Below are 13,043 nucleotides of genomic sequence, written 5' to 3'. Positions count from 1 at the left end.
GGCTCCTACCCTGGGGGTGTTTAAGAGGAGGCTAAATGAACATCTTGCTGGGGTCGTTTGACCCCAGTATTCCTTCCTGCCATGGCAGGGGGTCGGACTAGATGATCTGCTCAGGTCCCTCCCGACCCTACAAACTATGAAACTATAACAGCAAGAGCGTCCTTGGATTTAGACCTGAGCTCTTGCAAGGGGTGGCTGAATAATTATTTTATCTTGCTGATTAGGTCATAGTTGAGATTTCTTTTTATCCAGCACTGCCCGGATGTCTTAAGTTTTAATAGGGTAAATTATTCAATGGTTGATATGACATCCACTATGAATAAGCCAAATGCAGCAAACTCTGCTTACAACTAGTTTGTCCAAAATGCAACCCAAGGGAAAAATAATGGCTAGCGTGAAGGGAGTTTTAGGAATGCAAAGAGTTTATAGTATTTAGTAATACTACTTGCATAGCTCTAAGACATAGCTTGAAGCAACAGTTTCTTACTCTTTTTCTACTTTCACACAACTGTGTATTCTTCAGTATGCCCATTTAAAAAAATCTCTAGTCTCTTTTTATGCCTGCTTCTAACCTTTAAATAAATCCATTTAGTTTCTCCCAAGAACAAAACACAACTATTTCATAGCTACTTTGTTTTGCTGGTGAACTCTAGCTATTAGCAATTTATATCCATATGGAAGATTCATAAGCTCTGGGTAATGATTACATACAATTATTTTTCATGAGAGAAAGGAATTTATAGTAATATAAAATGAAATGTATTGGCAAGTTACCAGAGAAGCCTGAGGTGTGAAAAAAACTTGGGAACCACTACAGCAAGCTGATTTCCTTTCCCTTGAGGTTGAAATGTCAATGGCCCAGGTGAGACAAAAAATGTTGAAGCTACTTCTTGATTAACCCTTTACAAATAAAAACAAAGCTGCACTCTAAAGCACTTTAATGCCACTAGGACTGGGAGGGTTGTTTAACAAGCATGAAAATCTGTTCAGAAGTGTGTAGATATTGCAGGTCTGCAATACACCTACCTACTTGCATTATCAAGCACCTATTCTTATTAATCAGTAAGACTTCTTTTAATGCAGCTAATTATTTATTATGTGCCAGCAGTGCCAAGGGCTGGAAGGTAGCTGGTATTACATTGGAGAAATCAGAGATAAGATGTAGTTTAGATGGCATTTAAATCATAATCGGTATTTCCTGAAGCTCTGTATTGCTCTGTTTTGAGGTCTTGTTTTCAGCAGACTGTGTTTGTGATTAAACAGACATAACTCCAGTCATTCACAAAAAACATGGGTTAGGAGGTTATAAATGATTCCACAAAACCATGAGAGGTTTTAAATGACAGTATGTTGATACCCTACAGTATTTTGTTAAGTTTTTCTTTTAAATTCAGTCATATCTGCAAGGAAATTAAAACCCATTTTCAGCCTCAGGCATAAAATTAAGACAATGACTACAGCAAGAAAAATGACCTAAAAACCCTGGAGGAAGAGATGAGCGAGAAAAATGATTATGTGACTTAGGGTTGCTGATGGAACAGTATAGTCCATATCGACTCTTCACCTACAAAAAGAGAAGAAAGACAGACAATGTCCTTTAAAGTGGTCTTCTGCATGGGGTATTTATTTTAACTCCCAGCTCCAGTGGGGATCATTATAGACAAGTGAATCCTCATTTTCTGCAGATAGTACCTATATTTTTTTATTCCACACTCTTAGAAACTGCGGCGCTCAAAGGATATCTTCCTTTTACCCAAAGCATAGGTTTATCTAATGTTTAGAAACTGGCATAAAATCAGATTTTCAAGATCATATACCCGGAAAAGTATAACACTTTTTTTTCCATACATAGATTCTAAGGCACATCTTAAATTTAGGAGTGTCTTATATTGGAGTAAATATGCGGGAGAGTGGTGTTAGACATGGTGTTCAGACGAAACAATGCAGGTTTCCCCGCAACATGTGTTGCAACTAAAATAGCCTTAAACCTAAAAACTTACAGAAGCACAGAATCATAGAAAAGTAGGGCTAGAAGGGACCTCATAAGTCCCCTAGTCCAATCCCCAAATCAAGTCATGAATATCCATCTTAAACCATCCTGTGCAAGTGTTTGTGTAAATTTGACAATATTTCACTGTTACAAAGGATTAAAACTTTTTCAACTTCCAGACGTTTCTTATTTGCTTAACGTACCCACTAAAAACCTTGAAAATCTGATTTTGTGCCAGTTTCTAAACACCCCTGAATTTAAGATGAGCCTCACAGTCTATGTATGGAAAACATTGTTATAATTTTCCAGGTATATAATCTAAATGGAGGTTTGCCTTGAATTGCCCCTTTCCACTGCTACAGCAGGAAAAATAATTTGGGGCGGGGGGGGTCATGTGGCCCCTTTATCCTCTACTCCCGCAACTTCTTCTCCCTGCAGCCCGTTCCCCCATTGTGTCAGACCCTAACACAGAAGTGAGGAGCACATTTGAAAACACTGACTGAAATAAACATGCCTGTAGTAATTCACATACAGGGAATTTACTAGGAGCACCCATAGAATTAATTCATCTAGAATTTATCAGGCTGCATTTTACCTTTTCTGAAATTGCTGCAAATTTTAGCACAGATACTCCATAAACACACTTAATCAGCCCTGTTGTACCTACTTATATAAAGCGTAAACTATATAGCTATTAGTCCAAAGCTGAGACGTTCATGATTTACCATATAGTTCATTGGGCTGAGTCCTAGTAGTCAACAGTGTTTCAAGCCACGGTGACCAGAGAGTTCAGTGCTGCTCGGTATGTGTGTGTAACTCCAGATATCCCCACAAAGGTTTCATCTGCTAATTATCCCCCCACTCATGACTGGAACTGGGTGTTTTTGTCACAGGTCCTGGGATCCTTCAAAAATGTATATATAGATGAGGGATAGGGTAACCTGGTCTGGCTCCATTTCATGGAGGGCTGGGCCACATTAATCATATGTGACAGGCTGAGGGAGAGATTCTAGGTGAAGAGACTCTAGGTGAACTGTTTGGGGCCCTGTTTGGTGATGATTACCAAGCATTTAAACCTAGTTAAGAAACAGGAATTATTGGAACTGGGAAAGGCACAGCTCAGCTATAGGAGTGAAGTCTTCAAAATCTATTTAATGTAGTGGCTCACTATGACTTGAAAAAGAGTGCTGCTGAGGAGGACTGAGTGCAATGGGCACTGTCATATCTCTTATTCGGATGGGCTGCACTAACCTACCCTTCCCATCAGCACTTTGGCTATGGTCAAGCATTTTTGGCACCAACGGGAGGATGTCAGGGCTGGCTCTAGTCCTCCTAGTGACAGTCTGGTATTACAGGACCTCCAGGCCCAGTGCCAGCTCCCTGCATAGGGAACACCTGACCATATTTTAAAGGAACATACAAAAGCAAAAAACCAAGCAAACAAAAAATGTTCCCATTAGGATGTCTGCTCAATATGGGCCGTGTATTTTATAGTTATGCTCAGTGCTGGCTGCATTTAATTGAGTTCATAGTTGGTTTCTATTACTGAGCACAAGCTACTTTTGGCAGCAATTTAATGACAGACTATATATTTAATAGGATTTCCTTGTATGTGAAATGTGGGGCAAATCTTGCCATGCTGATTAGGGTAAAATCTTCATCTTATATTTGAATATAAAAATGAAGAGTTATAGTTAACCATATCAGTCTGAAATTAGGCAGAAGGCATAGCAGTGTGCACAGAGTAGGTAAACTTATTCAGGGAGGGATTCGTAAGAGATTTTCCTGGGGGCTGCAGCGAATGTAGCATCTGATAAAGTAGGTTGTAGCCTATGAAAACTCATTCTTCTCTGAACAAGTTAGTCTAGGACAGTGCTTCCCAAACTTTTCCTAAGCACAACCCCATTTCCTCAGTATGGCCCCTCACTCCCAACCCACAGCCTCCTATGTTTACAACCCAATCTGCTGATGTTGCAACCCCATTTGGGGTTGCAACCTATAGTTTGGGAACCACTAGTCTATGAGATGCCACACTGCCATGACTTTTACCTATATATATATTTAAAAAGAATACGTCCTTCTTTAACGTTCCATGGAGATCTATCTATCTATCTACATGACAAGTTAAAGAAGGACTTGCTCTTTTTAAATAAGAGATTAACTGAATGCATCATACCTGACTTTGCAACTACTTTAAATACATAATATGTATATACAATTCCAGTCCTATAATTTCTGGGGGGTGGTGGGAACTGATGTTACTAACTAACATTTGTTAACACTCTAAGACATGTAGAAACAGAGCCTGTCAAAACAGGGCATTTCAACGTTTCAAAATTTGCTTTTATTCAGAGTAAGGGTGAAAATAAATAAGTTTAAAATGGAACTGTAAAAAATTTCTACAGCAGAAGATTTTCACTTCAGAATTTTAATGCCTTCAAATATTATGTTATTTTGGAACTGCAGTACAGAGAATGGAGATACACAGAAATGGTGCTACAACAAAGCAATATAACTAAAATATTAGGCAGAAATAGAACGTTTGATTAGAAATATTTTGTATACATTATGCAGGACAAACACAGAGACTGGATTTTTTATTATTTCCTTTACTGAGATTGTCTATTTGGGATAAGAACCATCTTTTTATTTTGTGTTTGTACAGTGCCAGGCACAGTGGCATCCTGGTTCAATACTGGAGATACTGGGTAGGACTGCATTAGTGTAACCACCACCAATAATAACAACAACCATAACAATAACAATAGGAAGAATATTATTATGAGTCTTACAAATACTATTGGTACTAATACTCCTAATAATAATATCTAGTTTAATGCTAATCAGAAGAATTTTTATCCAGGTGGTATCAATGCATGAAACCATGACATACAAAGAAATGGACCCCACCAGAATTCCTGAACCGCCATGTCTTCTGGAGTGCCTTTTGATCTCCGGCAATTCAGCATAACAAAACTGCCTACAGGACTAAGAGTAGAGAAACCAAGCACATGAACCTTCTCATCACAGGAGACAATTATCACTGGGAAAAATGCTCTGAAGTTGTAACAAATTTGCAAAGCTCTTTAGCCAGACTGGATCTGCAACTGCTAGTAGAAGTATCTTAAATGCACACATGAAAATACCAAGAAGTTCTGGAAAGAAAACAAGTCGTGACAAAATTTATGATGGAAGAGATCACCTTTCAGAAGCGCGAATTATTGATAACATGGATACCTATCATCAACATTTTCCTCCCCATCTTAGCAGAAATGGACAAGAATGTCTGGACACTGGGACAAAATGGTTGAAAGCAGGGTATAAGAAGCTGTTGTAATTAACACGAGAATTTCAAATCACCTGTACTGGCTACACATAGGGTTTGACTTAATTCTTCAAAATTGGCTCCTCAGAGTACTCAGGCTAAACAAAATACCAAAGAGTTTAATAACTACTCTTCTGTGCACAATAGTCCACTTGGATAGATAGTGGTACATGAACATCAAGGCCAAAAATATGGTAAGGAGCTGATCCAAATCACAGGGGAACTTCCAAGGAGACACTTGAACCTGCTCATGGTATTGCCTGACATTTAATCCATTCAGCCTTATGCCATGGGATCTTGGCTATCATTATGCAAATAGCAGCTCAAATTGTTGCATCTAGTCTATATGGATGCCTTCAAGCTGTGCAGTGGAAGCAATACCAAAGTACGATGGCATTCTGAACTCTCTCAGTTGTTCTATCTCTCTGAACTGTGTGTTGGATAAGTGTGCTACACTATATGTCCAATGTAAAAGAGCAGTCAGGTGAACCAAACAAACTTATGAATGAAACTAAAATCAAAGAACTGGACAGGGAACAGGCATAAAAATATATGGGACTGAACCAACTTCTAAAGATCAAACACAACAAGACACCAAGAACATTGCCATACAGGCTCTTTAATAAGCTGGAATGTGACTTGGCTACCAATTTAAATTCCTATTTATTTATTTAACTTATGGAAAAAAACAGCAATGTTTAGCCATGCTGGCTTATATTTCAGAATATTTAAATTGTCCAAGCCAAATCTGGAAGTCCTGAAAAAGAAGGTGAGGACATTACTTACACCAAACTAATTCCATTTAGAGCAGGGGTGGGCAATTATTTTGGGTGGAGGGCCACTTACTGAGTTTTGGAAAGCCATCGAGGGCCACACTTTACCGCACTCGACAAGCAGCCAGGGGCAGACAAATATTAATTTACTAAATTTTTTGGGGCCCCATGAGCTGGATAAAATGGCTTGGCAGGTCGCAAACAGCCCCTGGGCCGCATTTTGCCCACCCCTGATTTAGAGGTTGCATTTACTTCATAAAATAGGCACAAAAAGTCTGTTGAGTCTTGAGTATCTTTGCAATGACTGGGTGGAAAATCTGAAGAAATACTTCCTAAATAAAGATTCATTGTTACATGGGGCAGATATTAAGGCTGAACAATATTTCCTGGCCTTTGGAGGAAGAAGGGGTGCCAGAAGTGGAACAGAAGCTCAGGAATAGACTAGTGAAAGGAAGCAGAAGGTGCTGCATGGAAGGTTTGTGTCTATGCTCTCCATTAACCAAATTGATAGCAAGCATTTGACTGCTTGGTTGAGATGCAGCAAGTTTTTTGGTTATAATAGGACAAGAGTATTATAACCAACAATATTAAGTAATGTGTCCTGAAATAAAACACACCTCACATGAAGATTACATGGCCTCATCAGGGAAACACTTCAGCATATTTCAGGCACATGCCAAGTCCTTGCTAGTTGAGAGCATATACTTTCTATTAGCCAATGCTCTCTTGGCCAATGCTGTGGCTAAGGTATTGCATCACCACTTGTCTTAAAAGAAAAAGTTAACATATGCCACAATTCCTTAGTATAAATATAGACTGGCATCACTGAGAAAAGTTATCTAACTTCTAGCAAATAGACAACTAACCAGATATCATGGGCATGGACAAGAAAACCTGGATAGTAGTACTTATAGAGAGTACTGTCCCTCAAGAGGACAGTGTGCTGTGCATTACTGAAGAAAAGCAAAGAAGTTACCCTGATCTTGTTCCAGACACATGGAGAAGGTGAATGCGGTACCAGTAATGCTTTCCATAAATGGAGTTATTTTACTGTCAGCTCTGATAACCTCAAAAATGCAGGAAAATTGAGTGAATTATCCTACTAATTCAAAATGTACTCCTATGGATTGTCAAGATCAAGCAAAAGGTTCCCTTTCCTGGAGCAATTCCTGTGTTCTGTACCCATCACAATACACTCTAAGAACCAGTGCCATATTGTTATGGTGGTTGTTGCTGTTATTGTCATTATTATTGTTGCTGTTATTACTATTATTATTTGGGACAGACTTCTTAAATAATAATAATAGCTGCAGCAGTATATTTTCATTAATAATATTGAGAATAGATTTACTTATTTAAGACACAAATAAAAACTCTGTTCTTTCCCACAGCAAGTAAAAAAAAATAAGTAAAATGGAACCAGAAAACTTGATAGAAAAAAACTATTAACATTTGTAAAATAACTCTAGCCAGAATCAGCAATTTGAATGTAATTAATTATGTTCAATCTTAACATTGATCTTAAATGGATACCATTCAAGGATTACTTAACCTTTTCCCTATGTCATCAGTGTATTCTTAATTATAGAAGTGTCTGCCATTAGATTTTTAGATATCTTATCTTCTTAAATTAGCTTCACTTCAAACCTCAAGGTCTTTTTTTATATCTTTCCAATATGTTCAAGGTCCTAAAGGTTTTCTCCCTCCCCTCCCCCATTTTTGCACACTGGAAGAAAGTGGGATCATTTCTTTTGTTTGTTTGTAGTGTTTTTTCCCAGTATATAAACTTTGATTTGAATATATGTTCAGGAATTACAAAATGATTATATTATATACAATAACATCTAACAAAAAGATCAATTACATTAAGAGATAATGTATAAACAAATACTTTTATAAGCAATAACTATGCAGAATAGATTTATTTATGTATAACTAATATAAAAGATAAATTCATACATGAAGAGATATATAAATGAATGCCTTTTAGACTATAAATATTATTCTGCATATCAAATAATATAAAGCGCAATATATATTAGCCCATGTATATGAATTTTACAACAAATATACTCTGTATTGTATAGCAATACAGATGCACCTAAACATCCTACTGGACTTCTTATTGTATAAAAAATGGGTATGAATGATGATACTGCATACTGGAATTATGGGCAGAAAGGTCGGGGAATCTAACTCACATGCTATCAAACTGTATGAGGTCTGAATTTTACTTGGAAAAAATATTGAAAGGAATTAAGCTGATGATTAACAATATTGTATTTATCCATGGGAGTGATCTAAAATATTTGCTGCAAAGTAATTTCAATTCCCTAAATAGATATGAACAAAACATATACCATATAACAGTAAAGTTCCCACTGACTTCAGTGGGACCAGGATTTCAGCCACAAAATTCTCCCTTAGTAAGGAGGGAGTCTAAGAGCTGAAGAGCTAAGGAAAATTCTGGTCCCCATGAAATAACTGGGAGGTGACTCGCTTGTGATTTGGCACTAATTCTCTAGAACTGAAAGACATTGATTTTCAGACCTGAACGCTGTTGAAAAGTTAAGGGAAAAACAATGTTCTGTGTAAATATGGAGATAGAAAAAATAGTCCATGAAATTATGTGAGAGTTTCTCTGACCAGCGTGATCAACTGTAGATTTCTTTAGTGACTTGTAGTGAAATGAAAGTCTAATGGTGGCATTGAGTTAAATGACTGGAAATAGTATTCAGATAAAACAGAATTAGAAACCACATGCATTAAATTTGATCATTTATTGCTGCAAAAACAACAACTACCCAGAGTAATCGATTGTAAACCTCACAAAAGAGAAAACATTTTTCAAATGGGCTTCAATAATAACCTTTTACTGTTATAACAACACATGGAAGAGCACAGCAGTACATCCAGGGCCTAATTCATCATCCATTACTATAGGCTACGACAGGGAAAATCCACAAATTGTTGTGGAGATAAACTGTCATAAGACTGGATTCATGCACTGAGAATGCTCCTTTTTATCACTCTACTGGATTTTCACATCACCTCTAATTGATATTTTAAGTTTGGTGTCATTTTTTTTGGAGTTGTTTTGACATTTAATTCCTGCCCCCACCCCAAACTATTATAAATTCTTTAGTTTTTATATAGTAAAGTACATTACGGCATTCCAAAGAAAGTAAAAGACCTTATTCCTAATGCTTTTTTGCTTAAGCTTATTACATGGATGGTTGAGATAATAGATAGGCCCACAGGGTGGTTCTTCCTTGCCTTTTATAGACTGTGGGTGCATCTACACATTGCCATATGGCAACATTGCTATGGCGCTGTGCTTTAGTACTTCCAAAAGGAAGTACTAAAGCATGGTGTAGTATGGACTGTTACTGTGCTGCGCGCACAGCATACAGGTAAATTTCCCAGCTATATTGCCATAGTGGCACACTATACTTGAGGAGCACACTGCTGTGGCACTGTAGCTCGCGATCACATGTAGACCCATGCGACTGCTATGCCGCTGTAGCGTGCCATACAACAACAGAATGCATCGTTGTGTCACTGTAGAGCAATGTGTAGACATACCCAGCGTGTTTCAATAGGTTTAATATAAAAGATTGGAAGGAAAAGGATTGAGAATAGAGTCCCTCTTGCAGGCTATGAGCCAAATTCAGAAGTGTTGCAAAAGGTTATGTGAGTTAGACACTGGTAACTTGAATATAAGTGAGTACAAGCTGTCTCAAAGGGCCAAAAAAAGGAGTTTGTCAATGAAAGATACTAACAGGTGTAGTAGTACTAGAGCAGTAGTACAAAAGCATTTTGGTTTAAAAGCGACACAAACTTAGTCTGTTTTCCATGCACACCCTTTTACATACTTTCACATAAAACTTTCAATTTAGTCTTACTGGCATAACTCAAATCTGTGGTCACGAGTTGCTGAGTGTTTTCTGGGTTGTTGCTTGTAGCTGTGTTGGTCTAAGGATATAGGCAGACAAGGAGTGCAGACAGAAGTGCAGCTCCCAGCTGTAACTCAGAATGATTTCTGCAAACTGTTCTGAGTTACAATGATACCCCAGGCCAAACAGAAGTTCACTGCTGGTTCCAGGGAGGAGGGAAATCTAGCTGCCAGCTCACAGCCTGCAACCAGGTTCCCATAGCAATAGCCAGGGCTCTCTGCCAGTGTTCGTTGTGTTCAGAATGGGAGTGGGAAAAGGCAGTGGAGAGAGCTTGTTTTTGGGGCTCCCCAGCTGGTGCTGAAGGATGGGATGGGTGAATTGGAGTCCCCTTCTTCCCCCACCTTGGGAGGGGCTGCAATACACCCGCTCCACCCTCCAGGGGAGGGCTTAAAAACTCCCAGACTGAACTCCTTCCACTCCCTTTCCCCCTCCCATTCTAAAAACAGTGACAGGCAGGGAGCTCTTCAGACACAAGTTACAAAAGATGCTACATTTTGTAACAGCTTTATCTGATACATCATGCAATGAAGGGTCAGATTTTCACTCAATAGTCATTTTTTCAACTATCTGCAGCTGTACACCTACAAACTGCTTTCTGTGGCCAGTTCAGGCAAAGATTGTCACCTCTGTTTGCACCCAAAGTTATTTGGGTAAACGTGATATCTTTTATCAGATGAACTGAACAGTTGGAAAGATTGTTCTTTACAAGCTTTAGGCACAGGGAAAGCCTGCTGGTGTTTGTCTACTCTGTGTCTACACCAGCAGACTCTCCCTCTGCCTGAAGAAGGGTGCTTTTGCTTGAAAGCTTGTAAAGAACAATTTTTTCAGCTATTCAGGTGGTTTGATAAAAGATATCACATTTACCCAAACAACCTTATCTGACTGGTTTTGTGAATGGAAGGAGGGGTTAAAAAAAGAAGTATGGTATGAGATAGTCTGGTAATCATCAGTTTTGTGGTTGCTTGGACCTAAACTGTTACTTTGGCCATTGTTTTGTCATAATGCAGAGACAGTCCAGTTAATGATGAATTCTACTGTAAGACAGAAGAAAGCATGCTCCACCCCTCCTACTGAAGCTATGTCAATGCAGCAAAGAATTTAAGATCTGTTGGCACAGAAAGCAAAAGAGCACAAGCCCAGACAGGGAGATGGGCGATGTGGCTTTCATCTCCTCGTGCTGAGAAGACATTTGAACCTGGGGCTTGTAGTGAGTGTCCTAACTACTGGACTATGAATAAAAGCAGGATACCTTCGCTTCCTTCAGCTGTCTTTGTGTGCATCATAATCCAAGAATGCCAAGAGAATTGGCTAATTTATGGGTCCTGATGACATTTAGGTATGAGCTAAGTAACTCATTCCTCAGCAAGATTAAGACTGAGGTCTTAGAGCTGAGATTCTGGTAGAAGGGAGGCATGAGTAATTATTTCTGTAAATTAAATCTTGCTCTGTGGACCAGCTAGTTTGGGTGATGAAGTATTCATTGATAATTATACAACAGAATCACTAAAAATGTGGGGCTCAGAAGGATGTCAAGAGATCATGTAACCCATTTTTGTGTTCTGAGGAAGGATCTCATATACTTAAGAGCATCCCTGATGTATGCTCATCTATTTTGTTCTTAAAAATTTCCAGTGAAAAAGTTTCCACAACCCCTCCACGTAGGGCTGTGTGGGTTAAAGTGATTATGATGCATATTCTTTCATGCTCCCTCTTTTAGTTTTATTTTACTGTCATTGGGAATCTGACCCCGAATCTTTACACAAAGGGTTAGACTCTGTCCTCTGTTCTCTTGTTAAGTGGTCATGGAGTAGTTACAATAAAATCATATGGGGCTGCTTGACGAGTCAGATATTTCTCAACCTAAGGAAAAGTGGCAGCATTTGGCCCATGACTATTTGAACATACCCATTCATACTTAAGGCTTTGATTCACCAAGACACCCCAGAACATGCCTAGCTTGAAGCAGCTGACAAGTCTCATTTGATGTCATGGTACTACTCACACTTGCTTGATTGTGCTTAAGTATGCTGCCAAAATAGAGCCTAAGTACAGGATGACAGAAACCTGGTGATGCTGACTGATGAAAAAGCCAACTAATAAAAATGCCAAAAATGGCTAAACAATCCTGAGGTTAGGCTTTGTCAAGTTATAATACTATAAACCGCAATCCTGTAATTACTTACGAATCCACGTGGTTTTCAAAGGAGAGGAGGATTGGAAAAGGTGACGTCTTAAACGCACATTCAGCAATTGCTTCTATGACTTCCTAAAGAATTAGAACACAGGTGAGTCACACAACCTTGTAGCTAACGTAAATGCATTCTGGTTTCTGATTTAACTTATCTACCTGCAAAGCAAACGTAAGAGACCTGAATGCCTTTCAAAACCCTGGCCAGACCTTTTATTCAAAGCAACCTGAAAGCTTATTTTTAAAATGACAAAGTAGCCTCAAGAGTTACATTACTCCAGGAACGTTTTGGTGCCTGTCTGTGAATGAACAAATAGCTTAAACATAATTTTGTCTTTGCTGGAAACAATGCCACTCCTAAAGCTATGCCTTTCATGGACTATTTTGCATAATTAAAATAATTCATGTTCTGTTTGGCAAGCTTGTTGTACTTTTTGAGCAGCATTTTTTTTTTTTGAGGGGTAAAATTCTTAGTTACTCTGATCCACAACTTTCAGTGTCCCTTTTTTTTGATGTGGGAAATCCCTCGAAGGTATAAAAATGAAAGATTATTTCATTCAGTTTTAGCAACCTACTGTGTAATAATCATCAAACATCAGTTCAGAAACTGGATTGTTTATAAAAGCTGGTTTTCAACTTTGACTGAATAAGCAATAGTACGTGAACACCGGGGATCCTGGTTTTCCACAATAAAAAAATTGCAAATTCTGACAGAAACCTCAAAATTTGTGATTAAAATGCAAAGCCCTCATTCCCTCCCCCTACAAAACCCCTGGCCCTGCTCGTGTCCCGCACTTCCCCCCCATAGCCC

At 38.5% G+C, this 13,043-nt stretch overlaps 1 protein-coding gene across 5 annotated transcripts in view; it reads right to left on the bottom strand.

Moving 5' to 3' along the window:
• The window catches only part of PLCB1 (phospholipase C beta 1), a 740,315-nt gene that overhangs the window by 186,713 nt on the left and 540,559 nt on the right, over window positions 1-13,043 (bottom strand). For all 5 annotated transcript variants that reach the window (XM_019549094.1, XM_019549091.1, XM_019549092.1 and 2 more), the window contains one exon: window positions 12,228-12,310. In XM_019549094.1, coding sequence (XP_019404639.1) covers window positions 12,228-12,310 — 83 coding nt within the window. The remainder of the gene's footprint in view (window positions 1-12,227; window positions 12,311-13,043) is intronic.

Source organism: Crocodylus porosus, unplaced genomic scaffold (assembly GCF_001723895.1).
Source record: "Crocodylus porosus isolate Cpor-Errol unplaced genomic scaffold, CroPor_comp1, whole genome shotgun sequence".
NCBI classification, from domain to species: Eukaryota; Metazoa; Chordata; order Crocodylia; family Crocodylidae; genus Crocodylus; species Crocodylus porosus.
This window is presented reverse-complemented; position numbering and strand designations above follow the sequence as displayed.